The following is a 23,518-nucleotide window of genomic DNA, read 5'->3' as shown; positions in this document are numbered from 1 at the left end:
TATGAGGGGGGGAGAGAGAGAAGAATGGAGGAGGGTGAGGGGAAGAATGAGGAGAGAGGGGGTATGGGGAAGAATGAGGGGGGAGAGAGAGAGAGGGGGAAGAATGAGGGGGGAGAGAGAGGGGGGGCAGAATGAGGGGGGAGAGAGAGGGGGGGCAGAATGAGGGGGGAGAGAGAGGGGCAGAATGAGGGGGAAGAGGAAGAATGAGTTGGGGGAGAGAGGGGGGGGGAAAGAATGAGTTGGGGGGAGAGAGGGGGGGGAAAGAATGAGTTGGGGGAGAGAGGGGGGGGAAAGAATGAGTTGGGGGAGAGAGGGGGGGGAAAGAATGAGTTGGGGGGAGAGAGGGGGGGAAAGAATGAGTTGGGGGGAGAGAGGGGGGGAAAGAATGAGTTGGGGGGAGAGAGGGGGGGGAAAGAATGAGTTGGGGGGAGAGAGGGGGGGAAAGAATGAGTTGGGGGAGGGGGGAAGAATGAGTTGGGGTGGGGGAAGAATGAGTTTGGGGGGGGGAAGAATGAGTTTGGGGGGGGGAAGAATGAGTTTGGGGGGGGGGAAGAATGAGTTTGGGGGGGGGGAAGAATGAGTTGGGGGGGGAAGAATGAGTTGGGGGGGGAAGAATGAGTTGGGGGGGGAAGAATGAGTTGGGGGGAGAGGGGGGGGGAAGAATGAGTTGGGGGAGAGGGGGGGGAAGAATGAGTTGGGGGGAGAGAGGGGGAAGAATGAGTTGGGGGGAGAGAGGGAATGAGGGAGGGGAGAATGAGGAGAGGGGAATGAGCGGAGGGAGAGAATGGAGGGAGGGGATAGGGTGAGCGGAGGGGCGGAGAGTGGATGGAGGTGGGGGTAGGAGGGAGAAGGTGAGGGGAAAGAAAGGAAGGAGAGGGACTGAGGGGTATCAGTGAGGAGGCGTTGGGATAAATGATGTCGGAGAACGGGAGTGGTGGTGCACAGGGTAATGTGGATCGATGGTGCTGAGGGCATGGAGGTCAGTAACTTAGTGAGTTGGGGACTGAGAGATTGTCATCATTGTTGTGATGGATTCTTGCTTTTGTCCTGTTGGTACACAATTAGCATATTTTTGTAGAGTTGAAACTTCAGTTGTACTAATTCATTAAGTAATTCTGTTTTGTTAATTATGGCCAAATTGCTTTCTAACATGCTGATTGTAGTTCACACTGTGACGCGGTGCTATGATGATTTCTGGTTGCCAATCCTGATTTTCTACCCAGTGGTTGATTTGTGGTAAAATACTGTCCTTTATTCTGGGCAAGCACACTATGGGTACCATGCAGGACATCTCCATAAGTTAACCCTGAGGTTAACGTGCACTTGCTGCCAGGCCGCTCTGGCTGGTACCGTGCCTTCTCCCGCGAAAGGATGGAGATGCTATTTGCAGCCCCTAACTGCTGCCCTGATTTAGCACAGATTATTGGATTGAACCTGGGAACCTTTGGTCTGTGTGGTTCAGCATCAAACTAGTTGGTGCCTTTACCCAGAAACACCAGGGACATGTGCCATAGCTGCCTGCAAAGGGTGAATGTACCATTCTTCCCACAGAGTTTAATGGCAGATTTCACTCTTTATGTAAAATTTCTATTGAGTTGAATAAAGTACATTCTGTGGCAAGTGTGAATGGTTGTTCAAGATTTGTTGAGGTTTCTTGGTGGAAGCACTGTTCTGCAGGCACACTTTTTAGATAGGGGCTTCTGCTTTATGCTTGTGATTTTTAAGATCATATTGGATGTAGCATTGGATTAGCAGCTGGAAGCGACCAACAGTTTCAATCAGCTGTAGATGGCTGTGGCCCTTAGATCGGGCTGACTGCATTTCTTAAATGGGGAAAATGTAGCTTATGTGATTGGTAGCAGGAGGCTGTAGATGCAATCTGAAGGATTTCAAGGGCAGTGTTACTCATCATCAAAACATATTTTTGGTGTCAGACTGTATGATGGTGAGTTGGTCAAGTGCACACGGTGTCAGACCATGTGATAGTAACTATTTTAAGGCCATGTCAAAGCCTGTGCAGGTGCCCAGGCAGAGACCATTGAATGAGCAGTGTTTACAAGAAAAGAAATCCAGAAAATGTATCAGGCACGGAGGCTACAAGTGGAATGGCCACACCGAAACCAAATGTGGATTCGGTTATAAACTTCAAAAAGTAAGTCATTGGTATAAAGGCAATATGGTTAGTTGGAAGTGTAAGTGAGGAGACCTTTCATAGCGATGGGCGGGGTTACTTTTCTTCAGCGATGGGACGAGCTGATAGAAATTTCCAGAGAGCAGGTGAGACTGAAGTGATGGAAAAAACTTGGAGGCACCACATCTTGTTATAAATCAATCCCATCATCCTCACAGCAAACTTGTCTGGGATAAAACTTGAAGTTGCAGTCAATTTGGCAAGATAAGAGGACACCAGGAGAATTGTCGATTTTAAATATGAATGTGACCTGCACATGGTGTCAGACCATGTGATAGTAACTGGTTTAAGGCCAGGCGTACTTGACCAACTCACCATCATACAGTCTGACACTAGAAGTAAAGGGAATTAGGGGTTACGGGGAGTGGGCAAGAAATTGGACATGAATTTAGATTTGAGGTTAGGATCAGATCAGCCATGATCTTATTGAATGGCGGAGCAGGCTCGAGGGGCCGATTGGCCTACTCCTGCTCCTATTTCTTATGTTCTTATGTTCAAACTATGTTTTGATGATGAGTAAAACTGTCCCATTGAAATCCTTCAAACTGGCAAGAATGAGACATGGCCTGCTCTATCCAAAATCCAGGTGTGATTATTCTGTCATGGACTCACCATATTACTGTTTTGAGAAACACTAAGCTTTTCCACCTCCCCTGAAAAGAAAATCACCCATGTCTGTTAATAGCTCTTTAACTTCAGTGCTTCTTCTGAACAGGTATCAATCCAATTCTTAAAGGTGCTGATTAACCCAGAATCAACTCTCTCCTCTAGCAGCCTGTTCTACATATTCACTTTCCTGTGGAAAAGAACATGTTTTTCCTAATCTCTAACCATGTACTTGTGTCCTCCGTTCCTATGCTTATCGTCCAGAGAAATTACAGTATAGACTACAAACACCATTTGGCTGATGGTAGCTGTTCAGCTGGAACTTTCTACTCAGAAAAATCATGGCATAATACAGCACAGAAGGAGACCATTCAGCCCACCGTGCCTGTGCCGGCTCTTTGAAGGAGCTATCCAATTAGTCCCAACCTCTGCTCTTTCTCCATAGCCTTGCAAATTTTTCGTCTTCATGTATTTGCAGATGACATGAAATTGGGGGGTACAGTTAATAGGCAGAATGGACGTGTAATTGGCAAATGAATTTCAATATACTTAAGTGTGAGGTGGTTCATGGCCAGCAGAATAAGGAGGGCACATATTGCTTGGATAATAAGAGTCTAAATGGGGTAGAGGAGTGAAGGGATCTCGGTACGGATACACAAATCACTAAAAGTAGTGACACAGGTTAACAAGGTATAAAAAAGGCAAACCAAGCACTGGGCTTCATTTCTTTGAAAAGCAGAGAGGTCATGTTAAACTTGTATGGAACCTTGGTTGGACCACACTTGGAGTACTGTGCATAGTTCTGGTCATATTATAAAAAGGATATAGAGGCATTGGAGAAGGTGCAGAAAGATTCAGAAGGTTGATACCAGAACTGAGAGAGGATATACTTATCAGGAAAGACTAGACAGGCTGGGGCTCTTTTCTCTAGAAAAGAGAAGGTTCAGGTGTGACCTGATACATGTCTTTAAGACAATGAAAGGGTTTGATTCAGTAGATGTCGAGAAGATGTTTCCACTTGTGGAGGAGTCTAAAACTAGAGGTCTTCAATACAAGATAAATCCAGTAGGGCATTCAGGAGAAATTTATTTACCCAAAGAGTGGAACGCGCTACCACAAGGAGCAGTTGAGGCAAATAGCATAGATGCGTTTAAGGAGAAGCTTGATAAGCACATGAAGTAGAAAGGAATAGAAAGGTATGCTGATAGGGGTAGATGAAGTAGGGAGGGAGGAGGCTCCTGTGGAGCATGAGAGCTGGCATAGACCGGTTGGGCTGAATGGCCTGTTTCTGAGCTGTTGTCTCGGTGTAACTCAATGTAATATTTACCCAATTCCATTTTGAAAGTTGCTGTTGAATCTGCCTCCACCACCCTTTCAGGCAGTGCATTCCAGATCACAACAGCTTGCTGCGTAAACATTTTTTTCCTCATTTCGCCTCTGGGTCTTTTGCCAATTACTGTAAATCTGTGTCCTCTGGTTACTGACCCTTCTGCCACTGGAAACAGTTTCTCTTTATTTACTCTACCAAAACCCTTCATAGTTTTGAACGCCTCTTATCAAATCTCTCCTTAACCTTCTCTGCTCTAAGGTGAACAACTCCAGTTTCTCCAGTCTCTGCATGAAACTGAAGTCTTTCATTCCTGGTACCATTCTAGTCAATCTCCTCTGCACCCTCTCTAAGGCCTTGACATCTTTCCTAAAATGTGCAGCCTAACCTGTGATGTATTAAGGTTTAGAATAACTTGATTTTGTAGTCTGTGCCTCTATTTGTAAAGCCCTGAATGTCCTTTTTAACAGCCTTCTCAACTTGTCCTGCCACCTTTTAAAGACTTATGTACATATGCCCCCAGGTCTCTCTGTTCCAGCACTCCCTTTAGAATTGTACCATTTAGTTTATATTGCCTCTCCTCATTCTTCCTACCAAAATGTATCACTTCACACTTCTCTGCATTAAATTCCATCTGCCACGTGTCTGCCCATTTCACCAGTCTGCCTATATCCTCCTGAAGTCTGTTGCTATCTTCCTCACTGTTCACTACAATTGAGTTTCGTGTCATCTGCAAACTTTGAAGTTATGCCATGTCTACCCAAGTTCAGGTTGTTAATATATATCAAAGAGCAGTGGTCCCAATACTGACCCCTTGGGGAACACCACTGTATACTTCCCTCCAGTCTGAAAAACAACCGTTCACCACTGCTCTCTGCTTTCTGTCTCTTAGCCAATTTCGTATCCACGCAGCCACTGTCCCTTTAATCCCATGAGCATGAATTTTGCTAACCAGTTTATTATGTGGTACTGCAGGTTACTCAGAAACCAGGTGATCCGTATAGAGTGGGAGGGTCCCAGGTTCGATCACTTGCTTATACTGAGTGAATTGATCGTTTCCTTTTAATCCATTAGCCTATGACAAAGTAGATTCTTTCATGCTATCAGCCTGTGTTTACAGCCTTAGTTTGTGTCTGGTGACCCTTGAGTACCAACATGTGGTATGATCTGACTTACTGGGTACTTCGTCAGACTGATGGGCTTGTTTTCTTCGATTTTCCTTTCTTGGAATTCACCATTTGAATGGAATTTCTTGTGTGATGTAGCCACTCCTACCTGAGATTTTAGTTGCCCCTTCTCCTTAGAGGAGCCAGCAGATCTATCCCCCTGTGGTTGGACTTTGCCCTATCCTACAATCCCACAAAGTATTATAGAATATGACTGTTTCATGCTATCTGGCCCAACTCGATTTTGCCATGTGTGCCGATGAGAAAAAATAAATATAATGTTCACATTTACGAACCCAGCTTACAAATAATATAGGCTATATACGTGTTCTTTTACATTTATATCTACATTCTAGTCCACCTGTTATGTCTCAGCCCACCCTCACAATTGGTCCATATCTCTGAAGATAATGGAACTCCTTTTTACTGCCCACAGAGCTTCATGTTATCAGCAAATTGAATGTCACTCCGGTTCCATATCATTGATAGGTATTCAGATCTTGCAGAGAGGGTAAATAGAGGGGTGGGGAGGATTTAAATTAATACGACCAGTGAAGGGGAAAGTGTAGGTTTGGCATTTGAGAAGAACAGGACCGACCAAGTTATTGAAACAGAAGCAGCAGACTTAGTTGAAATAAATACTGCCAAAGTGTTACTGGAGGAGAAAGGGATGTGAGGCTTTGAAGTTGAGAGATACAAACATTTGTAGAAGGGACAAGGAATATCTGGGGATAATTGAGGAAACCAGGAAAAAGAATAAGGATCAACATTTCAAAAATAGGGTCAGGATTGAGGTGTATGTGTAAATGCACAAAGCATTCAAACAAAATTGGAGAATTAGAAATATTAATAGCTATAAAGGGGTATAGTACCTATAACGGAGAAGTGGTTTTGGCTTGAACAGTGTGAGATCCTAATTTGACTGGTTATAACAGTTTCAGGAGTGATGGAGAGAGGGGGAAAAAAGGATGTAAGGTATGCAAGTAAAATAATCTGTTATAGTGCAAGCATGTAAAGATGTTCTGGTACAGAATCCATGTAGATCGAGTTAAGAAATAGGAATGGAAATGGTGCCATACTCGATGTACATTGCAGGCCATCAACAGTGAAGGTGAAATCGAGGGGGGAGATCTGTATACAGCTGTGAGACATATACAAGTATAACAGAGCAATATTGGGTTATTTAAATTATCCTAAGATTGACTGAGATAAATGTAATATACGTGGTCTCTGGGGAATGCTGTTCAGAATTTTTCCAAGACTGCTTCCTAGATCATTGTTTCTAGTCTGACAAGGAAAGACGCATTGCTTGTTTAGGTTGTTGGAAATAACTGATGAGAGGATGAGAACAATTGGGAGATAGCAATCACAACAAAGTTAGGTTTAACGTAAAAATGGAAAAGGAGAATGAAAAATCAACGATGAGGATGCTGGACTGGAAAATAGCAACGTTCAGCGAGATAGAAAAGGATCTGGCACAAATTAACTGGGCAGAACATGCAGCAAATGGGACGGTGGATCAGCAGTGAGGAATCTTCAAATGTGAGATGAATAGAATACAAAATAGATATATTGCTGTATTGCATAAAGGGTGTGAATCAAAGAATAGAGTTGTGTCAATAAATAGAAAAATGAAAGCTAAACTGAAACCTAAAAGGGAGGAACATAATAAAACCAAAGCTAACTATACTAACGAGAATGATGAGTAGTAAAGAATGTGTACTGGGGAGGTGAAAAGGGAGGTCAGAATGGCAAAAAAAAAAATGAAAAATGGCTAGTAGAAAATATAAAAGAAAACAATAGGGACATGCATAAGCATATAAAAAGTAAAACTGTTCCGGGGCAAATCTAGGTGTGGAGGATGAAGGTATAGTAGAGAGTAAATAAATATTTTGTCAGGTGGATGTGGGAATGTAGGTGTACACGAGGAGGAGGATGAAAGTTTAGTTCATGTCAGCAAGTTTTAGGGTTAATGGATGTTGCTTGCTTTTGGAAAAGGATTGGTGCCGGTCCCACTGTTGATCTTGATATATTGTAAACAATTTTACAACACCAAGTTATAGTCCAGCAATTTTATTTTAAATTCACAAGCTTTCGGAGGCTTCCCCCTTCGTCAGGTGAACGATGTCACCTGACGAAGGGGGAAGCCTCCGAAAGCTTGTGAATTTAAAATAAAATTGCTGGACTATAACTTGGTGTTGTAAAATTGTTTACAATTGTCAACCCCAGTCCATCACCGGCATCTCCACATCACGATCTTGATATAGGCAGGGGATTTGGACTTGGGCATAGGGAGCACAATTTCAAAATTTGCGGATGATAAAGTAGGGGATTTGGCAAACATTGAGGGGGGGCTGTGAAATATTTGATAGAAAATGCAATTAAATGTGGAGAAGTGTGAAATAATAAATTTTGGGAAAAAACAAGATTAGAGGTTTTCAGGCAATGTTTGTGGGACTTTGCTGTGTCAAAATTGGCTGCTGTGATTGCCTACATAATAGTGATTGCTCTTCAAAATTAATCTATTCATTGTTGAGAGCTTTGGAACATCCCGAGAATAAGCGGCACCATGTAAATGATTATAAATAAATGCAAATGCACCAAATAAATGTTTATTTCTGATGCTGTCTTCGTGAGACCATGCTTAAAGTATTGTGAAATTTTACGCACGATACATAAAGATATCAAAACATTGGAACAAATTTAAAGATGGGTTTGATCGAGGGTGGATCTGAATTACTGAGCCAGGAAGCGAGGCTACATGAACTCAACCTGTTTTTGGGGAGTTGGTGGGGGGGGTGTTGGGTAGAGAAAACTTGGGGGGGGGGGGCGGTGGGGAAGAGAAAATTGGGGTGGTTGGGGGGGGATGAAGAGAAAATTGGGGTGGTTGGGGGGGGGTGAAGAGAAAATTGGGGGGAGGGTGGGGGGGTGGAATTACGATGCCAAGTTTTAAAATCATACTCTTTGTGCTGAATAGGAGGCATAATTATAAAATTAAGATGGGTGCAGTTACAACAACACTCAAGAATCTCAGTACCTTTCAGGACAAACAGTTCGCTTGATTGGCATCCCAGCCACTCCCTCCACCACCGGCACACCGTGACTGCAGTGTGCACTATCTACAGGGTGCACTGCAGCAATTTGCCAAAGCTTTTTTTGCCAGCACCTCCCAAACCCACTATCTCTACTACCTAGAAGGGCAGCATCACCTCCAAGTTCCCCTCCAAGTCACACACCATCCCAACTTGGACATAAATCGCTGCTCCTTCATCGTCGCTGGGTCAAAACCCTGGAACTCCCGACCTGACAGTACTGTGGGAGAACCTTCACCACACGGACTGCAGCGGTTCATGAAGAAGGCTGCCCACCACCTTCTCAAGGGGCAACTCGGGATGATCAATAAATGCTGGCCTCGCCAGCAGTGCCCATATCCTGAGAAGGAATTTTTGAAAAATGCTAAAGCTAAGTTGAATCTATCTTTAGTGTTGTGACGATACACTAGATTAATACTAAGTACATGTGGATTCAGTTGAGACATTAAGAAATCAGATCTTGCTGGTATGTCAAAGGTGCAGGGTTGAAAGTAGAAAAGAGATGGAAATGGTCTTTGTTGCTTCTGACTGTTGAACTAAATGGTTGGCTAAGATGAATAGACTCAAATTAGCTCTCCTTCTCTCCTACCTTATGCTCCTCCTATATCCTTCACCAGTCATGGTGAATAGTTTGTTCTGTATGATCTCTTGGTAATGCTGGTGTTAACCTCCACAACCAGCTCCAGTATCACTTCATTTCTGGTTATTTGCTGCATGCGTGTTTTCAGGAGTGTAATGGTGTCATTCATATCTTGCGTGCAAATTAAACACGTTCATGCTTAGTGTTCAAGGTTTTGAGTGGTAAACATTTAAATTTTCTTCTGTTAATATAACCAGCCCATTGTGAGAGCATCAAAGATCACAAGTGAATCTGCCTTTGTGTGAGATCACCTTGCGACATTTCTTGTCTATCAGTGAAAGAGAATAAAGCTGTTAAAAGTTCCAGTTATCTGTTTTGTTTTCATGCCTGTGACTCAGTTACTTACACCCTGGTGTACTGTCCCTCTTAAAAACATTATGCCTTGTGCACACAACTTGATCAGATGTCATGTACAACATCCAGACAGAGATGGGAGAATTTATAATGGGGAATAAGGAAATGGCAAAGAAATTAAACAAATACTTTGTGTCTGTCTTCACGGAATCATAGAATCATAGAAGTTTACAACATGGAAACAGGCCCTTCGGCCCAACATGTCCATGTCGCCCAGTTTATACCACTAAGCTAGTCCCAATTGCCTGCACTTGGCCCATATCCCTCTATACCCATCTTACCCATGGAACTGCCCAAATGCTTTTTAAAAGACAAAATTGTCCCCGCCTCTACTACTGCCTCTGGCAGCTCGTTCCAGACACTCACCACCCTTTGAGTGAAAAAATTGCCCCTCTGGACCCTTTTGTATCTCTCCCCTCTCACCTTAAATCTATGCCCCCTCATTATAGACTCCCCTACCTTTGGGGAAAGATTTTGACTATCTACCTTATCGATGCCCCTCATTATTTTATAGACTTCTATAAGATCACCCCTTAACCTCCTACTCTCCAGGGAAAAAAGTCCCAGTCTGTCTAACCTCTCCCTATAAGTCAAACCATCAAGTCCCGGTAGCATCCTAGTCAATCTTTTCTGCACTCTTTCTAGTTTAATAATATCCTTTCTATAATAGGGTGACCAGAACTGTACACAGTATTCCAAGTGTGGCCTTACTAATGTCTTGTACAACTTCAATAAGACATCCCAACTCCTGTATTCAATGTTCTGACCAATGAAACCAAGCATGCTGAATGCCTTCAAGAAGACTCAAAAAACCTCCTAGAAATACTAGAGAACCAAGGGTCTGGCGAGAATGAGGAACTGAAAGAAATTAGTATTAGTAAAAAAAAATAGTACGAGAGAAATTAATGGGACTGAAAGCTGATAAATCCCAAGGACCTGATGATCTACATCCCAGGGTTTTGAAAGAGGTGGCTGTAGAGATAGTGAATGCATTGGTTGTCACCTTCCAAAATTCTATAGATTCTGGAACGGTTCCTGCAGATTGGAGGGTGGCAAATGTAACTCTACTATTTAAGAAAGGAGGGAGAGAAAAAACAGGGAACTACAGACCTGTTGGCCTGACATCAGTAGTAGGGAAAATGCTAGAATCTATTATAAAGGATGTGATAACAGGACACTTAGAAAATAATAATAGGATTTGGCAGAGTCAACATGGATTTATGAAAGGGAAATCATGTTTGACAAACCTATTGGAGTTTTTTGAGGATGTAACTAATAGAATAGATAAGGGGGAACCAGTGGATGTGGTGTATTTGGATTTTCAGAAGGCTTTCGATAAGGTCCCACACAGGAGGTTGGTGAGCAAAGTTAGAGCACGTGGAATTGGGGGCAATATACTGGCGTGGATTGAGAATTGGTTAACAGACAGAAAACAGAGAGTAGCAATAAACGGGTCTTTTTCAGGTTGGCAGACTGTGACTAGTGGGGTACCGCAGGGATCGGTGTTTGGGCCCCAGCTATTCACAATCTATGGATGATGGGACCAAATGTAATATTTCCAAGTTTGGTGATGACACAAAACTAGATGGGAATGTGAGTCGTGAGGAGGATGCAAAGAGGCTTCAAGGGGATATAGACAGGCTAAGTGAGTGGGCAAAAATATGGCAGATGGACTATAATGTGGAAAAATATGAAATTATCCACTTTGGTAGGAAAAACAGAAATGCATTGTATTTTTTAAATGGTGAGAGATTGGGAAATGTTGATGTACAAAGGGACCTGGGTGTCCTTGTACATGAGACACTGAAAGCTAACATGCAGCTGCAGCAAGCAATTAGGAAGGCAAGTGGTATGTTGGCCTTTATTACAAGAGGATTTGAGTACAGGAGTAAAGATGTCTTATTGCAATTATATAGGGCCTTGGTGAGACCGCACCTGGAGTATTGTGTACAATTTTGGTCTCCTTACCTAAGAAAGGATATACTTGCCATAGAGGGAGTGCAACGAAGGTTCACTTGACTGATTCCTGGGATGGCGGGATTGTGATATGAGGAGAGATTGAATAGACTAGGCCTGTATTCTCTAGAGTTTAGAAGAATGAGAGGTGATCTCATTGAAACATACAAAATTCTTACAGGGCTCAACAGGGTAGATGCAAGGAGGATGTTTCCCCTGGCTGGGGAGTGTCGAACCAGGGGGTCACAGTCTCAGAATAAGGGTAGGCCATTTCGAACTGAGATGAGGAGAAATTTCTTCACTCGGGGTGGTGAATCTTTGGAATTCTTTACCCCAGAGGGGTGTGGAGGCTCAGTCATTGAGTACATTCAAAACAGAGATCAATAGATTTCTAGGTATTAAAGGCATCAAGGGATATGGGGATGGTGCAGGAAAATGGCGTTGAGGTAGTAGATCAGCCACGATCTTGTTGAATGTCGGAGCAGGCTCAAGGGGCTGGATGGCCTACTCCTGCCCCCATTTCTTATGTTCTTATCCTTTTCCAACAGCATGCTTAGTTCCTGCTCCCATTGTCAGCTGGAGTTCATTTTACCTCCCTTGTTGGTAAAAGGTTAATTTCTTTTTCTTGGCTAGATTTTGGTCGGTGGTTTCTGTCCTCTGAGTAGATTGTCTTTTTGTACAGTCAGGGAACAGGTTGGTAGTGAACTCAATAGATGACCTCTACATGAACACCATTTTCACTCCAGCTGACAATTCTTAAGCTGACTGAGGCACACCATAGTTGGCTGGCTTCTGGTTGATGCTAGCTTCCAGTGGTTTTTTCCTTGTGTTTCCCCTTTTTTCCCTCGCTCTCCTGAAAGCGCTGATTCATGTTCGAGTACAGTTCCATGTACGTTGGCAGCCTTACAGTGCCCTGTCCAGTTGACCATTCTTCATTTGAGTGATGGGAGCTGTTCAACCAATAATGCCAGTTGCTGATTTTAAAATCTTGTAATGTGGTGGATATTTCCTAGTGATTGACAAGCATGATAGATCTGCTTTTTTCTATCATTAATGCAGCTTTCCTAAGTTCGAGCCTGCTCCAAGTTCAGTGCAAGTGCTTGACGTGGTTGATGCATGTCGTAGAAGACGTTCATGGCAAAAGGAATGTACCAGTCTGAATCCTTCATACGCGTGGGTACAGCTGCCTAGTGGTAATGGTACTGGGCTAACAACCTGGAGGGCATGATTTCAAATCTCACCAGGGCAAGTTGTGAAATTAAATTCTGGTGATTTGTGGCCTAGAACTACCAGATTGCTGTAAAAACCCAACTGACTCACTAATGTCCTTCAATGAGGCATCTGCCACCTGTCCTGGTCAGGCCTACTTGTGGCTCTAGCCCCACATGATGTGTTTGACTCTTAATGCCCTCAATGTGGCCGACACCCAAGAACAAATAACAAAAAAAAGCAGAGAGATCACAAGGTAAATAGAGACAAGGAAAGCTATTTGGCCCATCTTCATTCATCAATCCAGAATGACTGTACACTCCACCCACTGCAGCATTCAGTTGTTTCTTTAGGGTTTTCACCAGCGCTACTCTATCTGTGAGTCCTTTCCAACTGTTAATGACTATTTGTGTGGAGAAGAACTAAATGATATCTGTCCTAGATTTGCCTTTTACCTGTTTGAACCTGTCATCTTGACCTATTGTTGCAATTTAGTTTGAAGTATTGCTTCAGGATTTACCTTTTCCATATTGCATACCATCTTATTTACCTCTAAGTACGCATCTCAAATTTTCTTTTCAAGGCTGAAAAGTCCAACTTTCTGCAGTCTTTCTTCATAACTCAGACTTATAACACTTGGGATTAGTCTCCTGGCTCCTTAATGAGTTGGCTTCCGTGCTTGAATGTCTCCCTTGTGACTCAGTGACTAAAACCGGACATGTAGTAGGGCTACACCTTGAGCATGACTTCTTTTGACATGTTCTCTACTGTTTTGACTGTGCAAGTCAACATTCTGTTGGCTTTTTTTGATTGCTGCTGTGTCGAGGTTGGACATTGAGCTTTGAGTCTACTAGGACCCCAAGATCTTACAACTACATCTTCAGCTAATTGAACACTATTCATGGAATACTTATTTTGCATATTTTTCTTCCCGCCTGCACAATGCCATTAAATTCTATCTGCCATTGTTCTACCCACTTACATATTGTCCAAATCATTTTGGAATTCCTGATCTGCTCCTCAATGAACTGCTACTCCGAGTATCTGCAGATTTGACCAATTTGGTTGAATCCAAGTTATTGACATAAATTAGAAACAGTATTGTTCAAAATACAGATCTCTGGGGTACCCCACTCTGCAGTCCATGGCCCCCTCCTCTGTCAACATGATTTCCCCAACAAGTATTCAGTATTTTCTATCCTTGGCCACTTTCTAATCCATTACCATGGTCTACCCTGGACCCTGACAGCCTCAAGCTTTTAGTGCAGAATTCTGAATGCTCTTTAGAAGCCTAGTTACACCAATTTATCGGGTTTTCTACAGTGCAGTTAGGATGCCAGAGGAACAGGAGTAGGCCATTTAACCCCTCAAGCCTGTTTTGCCATTCAGTGAGATCATGGCTGATTTGTGACCTAACTCCACATACCCGCCTTAGCCCCACATCCCTTTTTTTTAATTCATTCATGGGATGTGGGCGTCACTGGAGAGGCCAGTATTTATTGCCCATCCCTAATTGCCCTTGAGAAGATGGTGGTGAGCCGCCTTCTTGAACCACTGCAGTCCGTTTAACACCTTAGGTTAACAAAAATCTATCAATCTCAAATTTAAAATTAACAATTGAACTAGGATCAACTGCCGTTCACGGAAGTGAGATCCAAACTTCCACCACCCTTTGTGTGTAAAAGTGTTTCCTAACTTCTCCTGAAAGTCCTTGTTCTTATTTTTAGGCTATATCCCCTGGTCCTAGACTCCCTCTATCTAACCCATCAGTTCCCCATAATATCTTGAAACTTTGATCAAATCACCCCTTAATCTTCTAAATTCCAGGGAATACGACCCTAGTTTGTCTAATCTCTCCTTGTAATTTAACCCTTGGAGTCCGGGTATCATTCTAGTAAATCTACGCTGCACTCTGTCCAAGGCCAGTATATCCTTCCTAAGGTGCGGTGCCCAGAACTGAACACAGGTGTGATCTAACCAGGGCTTTGTATAGCTGTAGCATATCTTCTACCCCCTTGTGTTCCAGTCCTTTAGATATAAAGGCCAGCATTCCATTAGTCTTTTTGATTATTTTCTATACCTGTCCATGACATTTTAATGATCTATGTACATGGACCCCTAAGTCTCATTGGACCTCCACTATTTCGAACTTGTCACCATTTAGAAAGTACTCTGATCTATCCTTCTTAGGTCCAAAGTGGATGATCTCACATTTGCCTACATTGAAATCCATTTGCCACAATTTTGCCCATTCACTTAATCTATTAATATCTCTCCATAATTTTATGCTTCCATCTACACTGCTTACAGTACTGCCTATCTTTGTGTCATTGGCAAACTTGGATATGTGGCTCTCTATCCCATCATCTAAGTCATTAATAAATACAGTGAATAGTTGAGGCCCCAACACAAATTCCTGTGGGACACCACTAGGCACGTCCTGCCAATTTGAATACCTGCCCATTATCCCTACTCTCTGCCTCCTGCCGCTGAGCCAATGTCCTAACCAGGTCAATAATTTGCCCTCAGTTTCTCTTATGAGGGACTTTTATCAAATGCCTTCTGGAAGACCATATAAACAACATCCATAGACATTCCCCTGACCACTACTTTAGTCGCCTCTTCAAAAAATTCAATCAGGTTCGTCAGGCATGACCTACACTTTACAAATCCATGCTGGCTCTCTCTGATCAGCTGAAAATTTTCAAGGTGTTCAGTCTATCCTTAATTATAGATTCTAGTAATTTCCCATCAACAGATAGTAGACGAACTGGTCTATAATTCCCTGGTTTCCCCCTCTCACCTTTCTTAAACAGCGGAGTGACAGGTGCAATTTTCCAATCTATAGGAACCGATCCTGAATCGAGAGAACTTTGGAAGATGATAGGGCATCTACAATGTTCTCACCTACTTCCTTTAACACCTTGGGATGGAAACCATCTGGTCCTGGGGATTTGTCACTCTTAAGTGCCATTATTTTCTTCATTACCGTTAATTTGCTTACGTTAATTATAGTGAGTCCCTGTCCCTGATTCAAAATTAGTTTCATTGGGGTGTCAGGCATGCTAATCTCTTCCTCTACTGTAAATACTGACGCAAAGTAATTATTTAACATGCCCGCCATTTCCTTATTTTCATTTACAATATCACTATTATCAATTTTTAAGGGGCCCACATTGCTCTTGACCACCCTCTTTTTCCTAATGTAATTGTGAACATTTTTGTATTGATTATGCTATCCCTTACAAGTTTCTTTTCATACTCCCTTTTTGTAGCTCTTACTGTCTGTTTTGTCACCTTTTGCTGGTCTTTGAATCTCTCCTAGTCACCAACATCTGTGCTGTTTTTTGCATTTTTGTATGCTTTTTCTTTTACTTTTATGTTGTCCCTTACCTCTTTTGTCAAGTGGAGCTCATGCCACGAAGGGGTATAAACACCTTAAATTCTTTTTTCACCTGGGACCTCTATTTTATTCTTCATTGGGCCTTGTGCGAGTTAATTGAGCTGTGGTTTTGTATGAATTTATAACAAATTGTACTTCAAAAATTACACTCATTCTTGTGGCCAATTGCAGAGTTGGGATCTTCACATTCCCGCTCCCCCCTCTCTCCGTCCCCTGCTCCCCCCTCTCTCCGTCCCCTACACTTTTTTCCCCTCCTATCTCTCTCTCTACTCCCCCTACCAATATGTAGGTATTTTCAGTGGTATTTAGTGGCTTGAGTGTCTATAGGGGTATATAGTTGTTTGTAGGGATATATAGTGTCGTGGGTAAGGAAATATTGAGGTTGCCGATAACTTTTCCTATTTGGTCATAAGATCAATGAGATTCGCTGAAATATTGACCACCGTAAAAATGTGGTATTTTGTGCTTTGGATGCATTTAAAATATAACACATTCTAAGCGCAGTATGTGACTTTACCCCAAAGTCTTTATCTACAATTTTGTAAATGTTGTAAAGATGCTCAACTATTAACAGATGCAAAGTGTTAATTGTATTCGTATGATTTATATCAATTAATGTTGGTTGTATTCAGATGGTGTGTATCAATTGGGGACTCTCTTGTATCCATTTATATGAGAGCTGATCTTAGGTGTGGAGTGGGTAATATGGATCTCTGTGAATAAAAGCTTGGAAGCAACTGAAGACCAGGCAGTAGTCTATCCTTCACCACCTGGCTATCCAGTTTATCACACAGTCTATTTGTTGGCTTTTGCCATTCAGTAGCAATGGAATAATTTTGCATGTGTTCAAAAATATCAGACATGTTCCACGTGAAGAAATGTCTTGAAACCTGTCTGACTTGAAATAGGGCATTCACAGGAATCTTGTACTTGCAGTGCTGCTTTGTTTAGGACTGCCCACTCAGCTCTGCTTACTCCTTACTCAGCAGGTATTTTGTATAACCGGTGTTGAACAGTTTCTGCTATGCTCATATTTGCTGCAATTGTTTTGCTTTTTTTCACAGGATTAAACTGTCTTGATGTTCCTGATGTAGAGATGTGAAGCCGGTAATTGGCTTGCTGAGGCTGTCTCACTGTTGCCACATAAGACCCTGCAGGTGCTTCAGGTATGGAGTCCAAGACTGAGGGTCCTCCTGTCTGGGGCGCACCATCCGATCAGGTGAGTGGAGCCTTTCCGATCTTTTCTCATTGAAATGGCGATCACTTGCTATATCTGGTGCTCAATCTCTGATCAACGCTGTTGCGTAGGACAAGTCACGAGCAGATGTTTCTGCAATTGGTCCTGAATAATTAGTGCCCACACAAACTGGGAAGCACTTTGGCCAGCCAGGGGAGGGAATTGGAGATGTGGAATGAACAGGAGGGAGAACTGAGACACATGACAGATGTGAGGGATGAAGTGAAGAAAGGAAAATTTATGAAGGCTTAATACATTCCATGTTTTTCTTCCATTGAATTAAATGGACAGGTTCAAATGTTTCCCGCTGTTACAGTGCCTACAGGGTATATATTCACTGCAGACCCTGGATGATGGCCAGGGCCACTGTAGTTCACAGGTGACTGATCACATTATAAAACAGAATTCAGTGTTTAGAATTCCAGGAGTTTAACTGGTGTTTTGGGCATTGGATTCTGTTTGACAACAGGAAGATATGTTGGAACTCTGGCGATTTATTTTGTGAGGGAAAATGATCCATGTGCTCTTAAACGTTGAGCCCTGGTTCTGCAGTTCCCCCATCAAACATCACAGGCCAGGTGCAGTATGGATAGGTGTAAATAAAGCACTCTGTTGTGTTACAAATTGGATAGCCATGTGGTGAAAGATAGAATACTAGAGCCTGGTCTTCAGTTGCTTCCAAGCCTTTAATCGCAGTGTTCCACATTACACTCACAACACACCCTAGATCAGCTGTTTTATAAATGGATACAAGAGTGTTCTCAATTGATACATCTGCATATAATAACGCTAATTGATATAAATCATATGGATACACTTAACACGTTGTACCCCAACGTACCACACAATAACATGAAGCCACGGTTACACCATGGGATCTATTTGGGGAGCATTTACTCACTAATTTCGTGACCTACCATAATCCTCCTCTGTGCTTTTGATATCGCTCATACGTGGAAAGTATTGACCAGTTCAAGCATTTGATTTATGTTCTGATCATTTGGGGAAAGTTGAATTAAAATTAGCCCAGTAAGTCAGAAGCTTCAGCCACGAATGAGTAGCAGCAAAGAATGGGAGGGTTACTGGTGAATTACCACCTCCAGGCTCTTGGGCAGCATGATCGAAAGTAACATTCAAAGCGCCCACTGTCATCTGCTATCTTGTCTGAACTTCTTGTTCCTCTCGGCAGCTAGCTGATGAGCATCTGTAATATGTATTCACAGCTGGAGATTCAGGGATGATCACTGAAGTCCAGCTCTTCCTTACATTCTGAAACAAAATTCTTATTTCCATTGATAATAAAGTGGTCTCAGAACATGAAGGAAGCTCCGACTTGGAAACACAGTGGAATTTGAGGCATATCAAACACGACTGAGAATTTGGGGGTACATTGGGTGGATAGATGGGGCCAAATCACCTGGGTGTTGGATTGGCTCTAGTACTGCCCAGTGCCTTGGATGTACAGAATGTGTATCTCCTGCTAATTTTAGGCCCTACTAGAAAAACTAAATGGGAGACACAGACCTACTTCTGTGTCTCAGCTCAGTCTTGCCTATGTGATGGTTGTAAGCGTCCTATATAAAAGAAGTATGGGTAAGTCTACTGACTGTGACCGCAGAGCAAAAGGTGCTGTTAATTTATAGTCTTAATCAGGCCCCAGAATGTCGGAATTAATGTCACATTGGTGCAGTTGGCGTGGAGTTAAGACACATCGTAGAGTGAGAGTAAAGGCAACTTTGCTCTGCATCAAACCTCAAGTACCTGACTTGGAAGTGCTGGACACAGACAATGGAACTTGAAATAGAAATGTTTTATTCACCAGCACTGACATCCCTCACCTTGACAGGTGAAAACCTAACCAAATAAAAAATGATTGGTGCAGTGATATTGACGGAGGGCAGCTTCTATTGAGAATGGACTTCTGTGTATTGAATCTGTTGCTGCGATTGGTTTATGGCTGATACTGGCTTTGAATTAGTAGCCATTTCAGTTACACAACTTCACTTCATACCGAGAGCTGTCTGTGCCCTGTATCTCTCTGTATTCCTTTGTTATTGTGTTTCAAGCCTCCACCACTGGCCGTAGATGTTTCTGTGGAGACGAAACATGAGTGCCAGGAGTGCAGCAGCGTGTAAATGTGCTGTTGCATCATACAGGTGAATTCCAGATGTCATTCCAGGGAGGGGTTGTAGAGAGCGGAGGTCCTACTTCTGGCAGAAGGTGTACGTTGAACTCTTTTTCCCTCCTCCTTCGGCCTGGTGGGAATGTAAAGAATGGGAGCAAGTAGGAACAAACAATGGGTCATGGAATCCAAGGTGGGTATTTTAACCCCCCCATGACGGGCGGGAGAGGTTGGGGGTGTGGGTGGTTAAATGGTCAAATTCGTGAAACCCAACCCCAACCCCCTGTGCCTTCATAACTCTCACATCCCCTGCCTCCTGCCCCACCACCCCACTTACACAAGCAGTCCTGTAACCAGCCATCCATGCATGGCACATGCACCATTTGGTCACAGTCAATTTATGTCTTCACATTCAGCATGGTGGGGTTCATTGGCGGGGGGTGGGGTCATGTTGTGGTGGGGTGTTTTGTTTTTCTCAGTGTTGAAACGTAGATACATGGAAAATAGGAGCAGGAGTAGGCCACTTGGCCGTTCGAGACTGCTCAGCCATTCAATAAGATCATGGCTGATCCTCGATCTCCATACCATATTCCCGCTCTCTCCCCATACACCTTGATGTCTTTTGTGTCTAGAAATATATCTATCTCCTTCTTAAATATATTCAGTCACTTGGCCTCCACAGCCTTCTGTGGTAGAGAATTCCACAGGTTCACCACCCACTGGGTGAAGAAATTTCTCCTCATCTCAATCCGTAGCCTGAGACTGACCCTCGTTCTAGATCTCCCAGCCAGGGGAAACATCCTCCCTGCATCCAGTCTGTCTCGCCCTGTCAGAATTTTACACGTTTCAATGAGATCCCCTCTCATTCTTCTAAACTCGAGTGAATACAGGTCTAGTCGACTCAATCTCTCCTTATACGACAGTCCTGCCATCCCAGGAATCAGTTTGGTGAACCTTTGCTACACTCCCTCTATGGCAAAAATATCCTTTCTTAGGTAAGGAGACCAAAACTGCACATAATACTCCAGGTGTGGTCTCACCAAGGCCCTGTATAACTGCAGTAAGACATTCTTGCTCCTGTACTCAAATCCTCTTGCAATGAAGGCCATTTGCCTTCCTAACTACTTGCTGCACCTGCGTATTTGCTTTCAGTGACTCGTTTACAAGGACATCCAGGTCCCTTTGTACATCAACATTTCCCAATCTATCAACATTTAAATAATATTTCTGTTTTTCTGTTTTTCCTTCTGAAGTGGATAACTTCACATTTATCCACATTATACTGCATCTGCCATGTATTTGCCCACTCACTCAACTTGTCTAAATCGCCTCGAAGCCTCTTTGCATCCTCCTCACAACTCACAATCCCACCTAGTTTTGTGTCATCAGCAAACTTGGAAATATTACATTTGGTTCCCTCACCCAAATCATTGAGATATCTTGTGAATGGCTGTGGCCCGAGCACTGATCCCTCCGGTACCCACTGATCGCTGCCTGCCACCCCAAAAAAGACCCATTTATTCCTACTCTCTGTTTCCTGTCTGTTAACCAATTTTCAATCCATGCCAGTATATTACCTACAATTCCATGTGCTTTAATTTTGCATGCTATCCTCTTATGTGGGACTTTATCAAAGGCCTTCTGAAAATCCAAATACACCACATCCACTGGTTTTCCCTTATCTATTCTACCAGTTACATCCTCAAAAAAACTCCAGTAGTTTTGTCAAACATGATTTCCCTTTCATAAATCCATGTTGACTTTGTCTAATCCCGTTGATATTTTCTAAGTGTCCTGTTATCACATCCTTTATAATAGACTCTAGCATTTTCCCGACGACTGATGTTAGGCTAACCGGTCTGTAGTTCCCTGTTTTCTCTCTCTCTCCTTTTTCAAATAGTGGGGTTACATTTGTCACCCTCCAATCTGCAGGAACTGTTCCATAATTTATAGAATTTTGGAAGATGACAACTAATGCATCCACTATTTCCATGGCTACCTCTTTTAGTACTCTGGGATGCAGATTATCAGGCCCTGGGGATTTATCGGCTTTTAGTCCCATTAATCTCTCCAGCACTTTTTTTTACTAACTCTAATTTTCTTTAATTACTCCTTCTCATTAGACCCTTGGTTCCCTAGCATTTCTGGCAAGTTATTTGTGTCCTTTTCTGTGAAGACAGAACCAAAGTATTTGTTTAATTGCTGTGCCATTTCCTTGTTCTTCATTAAAAAGTCTCCCATTTCTAACTGTATGGGACCTACATTTGTCTTCACTAATCTTTTTCTTTTTACATACTTGTAGAAGCTTTTACAGTCTGCTTTTATGTTCCTTGCAAGTTTACTCTCATACTCTATTTTCCCCCTCTTAATCAATCTCTTGGTCCTTTTTTCCTGAATTCTAAACTGCTCCCAATGCTCAGACTTGGTACTTTTTCTGGCAACTTTATATGACTCCTCTTTGGATCTAATACTATCCTTAATTTCTTTTGTTAGCCATGGTTGGGCCGCTTTTCCTTTTATGTTTTTGCGCCAGAAAGGAATGTATAATTGTTGCAATTCATGCATTTGTTTCTTAAATGTTAGCCACTGCCTATCCACCATCATGCCTTTTAATGAAGCTTCCTAATCTATCATAGCCAACTCACTTCTCGTACCTTCGTAGTTTCCTTTTTAGATTGAGGACCCTAGTTTTGGATTGGACTACTTCACTTACCATCTTAAAGAGGAATTCTATCATGTTATGGTCACTCTTCCCTAAAGGACCCCGCACAACCAGATTATTAATTAATCCCTTCTCATTGCATAATACCCAATCTAGGATGGCCTGTTTCCTGGTTGGCTCCTCAACGTACTGGTCTAAAAAACCATCTCGTACACACTCCAGGAATTCATCCTCCACAGTATTATTGCTAATTTGTTTGACCAGTCTATATGTAGATTAAAGTCACTCATGATTACTGAAATACCCCTGCTACATGCATCACTAATTTCCTGTTTGATGCCGTCCCCTACATTACCACTACTGTTTGGAGGCCTATTGACAACTCCCACCAGTGTTTTCTGCCCCATGGTGCTTCTTAACTCCACCCAGACTGATTCTACAATTTGATTTTCTGAGCCAAATCCTTTCTCTCTATTGCTCTGATTTCCTTCTTTACTAACAACACCTCCTTTTCTTTTTTGCCTGTCCTTCCTAAATATCGAATACCCTTTGATATTCAGCTCCCAGCCTTGGTTACCCTGCAGCCATGTCTCTGTAATCGCAATTATATTGTATTCGTTTACATCAATTTGCGCTGTTAATTCATGTACCGTATTACAAATAAGGTAGACGAACATGCGCCTCATGTTATCACTTCGACACAAACAGCTTGCAGATCTTAGGGAGCCAGTGAGGAAGTGAGTTGGTTTTGTGCTACAAGAGTGAGTGGGTTTAGATGTGTGACGGTCTGGGATTCCTCTGTTTGTTTCTCCTGGTGCCCTGGGTTTTCTTGACCAGGTGTGTTCCTTCCCCAGGTACATTTTGTTCCGGAGAGCAGTGCTGTTGCTCAGATTGTTTACACAGATGAACAGGATCGACCGTCGCAGCAAGTAGTTTACACAGCAGATGGGACATCCTACACATCTGTGGATGGGGCGGAACATACCCTGGTGTACATTCACCAAGCCGATGGGGCACAGGTAGGTGGGAGAAGCTAAACTGTCATTGCAGGTACTGGGGCTGTGTGGGAATTGAGCTACTGAACATTGTGTTCTCTTGGGGCCTCTGAAGGGAGACTTTGGGACACTGAGGTTGGTGTGGTGGTCCGAGCTGTGTGTCAGGGGCGGGAAGGGTGGGGGAGTGTGTAGCCTGCACACCTTTGAGTGGTGTGGGTTGCCCCATACACCTTCACATAGCACCCAGGTGTCAAATTAGTTTTGAGTTGGTGGCAGATTAGAATTCTATCTCCTCAGCAACTGAGGTGCTATTGGGTAAATATTTTATTTCCGACTGTGAGACATATGGGGTATGGTATCATAGTGGTTATCTTACTGGATTAGTAATCCAGAGGCCTGGACTAATAATTTGGAGTCATGAGTTCAAATCCCGCCACGGCAGCTGGGGAATTTAAATTCAATTATTTAAACAAAATCTGGAATAAAAAAGAATAGCAACAATAATGGTGGCCGTGAAACGACCGGATTGTCGTAAAAACCGATCTAGTTCACTGGTGT

General features: G+C 42.8%; 1 protein-coding gene across 1 annotated transcript in view; it reads left to right on the top strand.

Moving 5' to 3' along the window:
* Window positions 1–852: 852 nt before the first annotated feature.
* prdm10 (PR domain containing 10) overlaps window positions 853–23,518 on the top strand; it is a 170,125-nt gene continuing 147,459 nt past the window's right edge. Inside the window, exons 1-3 of the mRNA XM_067970795.1 lie at window positions 853–979; window positions 17,009–17,163; window positions 22,820–22,984. Coding sequence (XP_067826896.1) covers window positions 17,113–17,163; window positions 22,820–22,984 — 216 coding nt within the window. The 5' untranslated portion in view covers window positions 853–979; window positions 17,009–17,112. The remainder of the gene's footprint in view (window positions 980–17,008; window positions 17,164–22,819; window positions 22,985–23,518) is intronic.

This window comes from Heptranchias perlo, chromosome 33, assembly GCF_035084215.1.
Source record: "Heptranchias perlo isolate sHepPer1 chromosome 33, sHepPer1.hap1, whole genome shotgun sequence".
NCBI classification, from domain to species: Eukaryota; Metazoa; Chordata; class Chondrichthyes; order Hexanchiformes; family Hexanchidae; genus Heptranchias; species Heptranchias perlo.
This window is presented reverse-complemented; position numbering and strand designations above follow the sequence as displayed.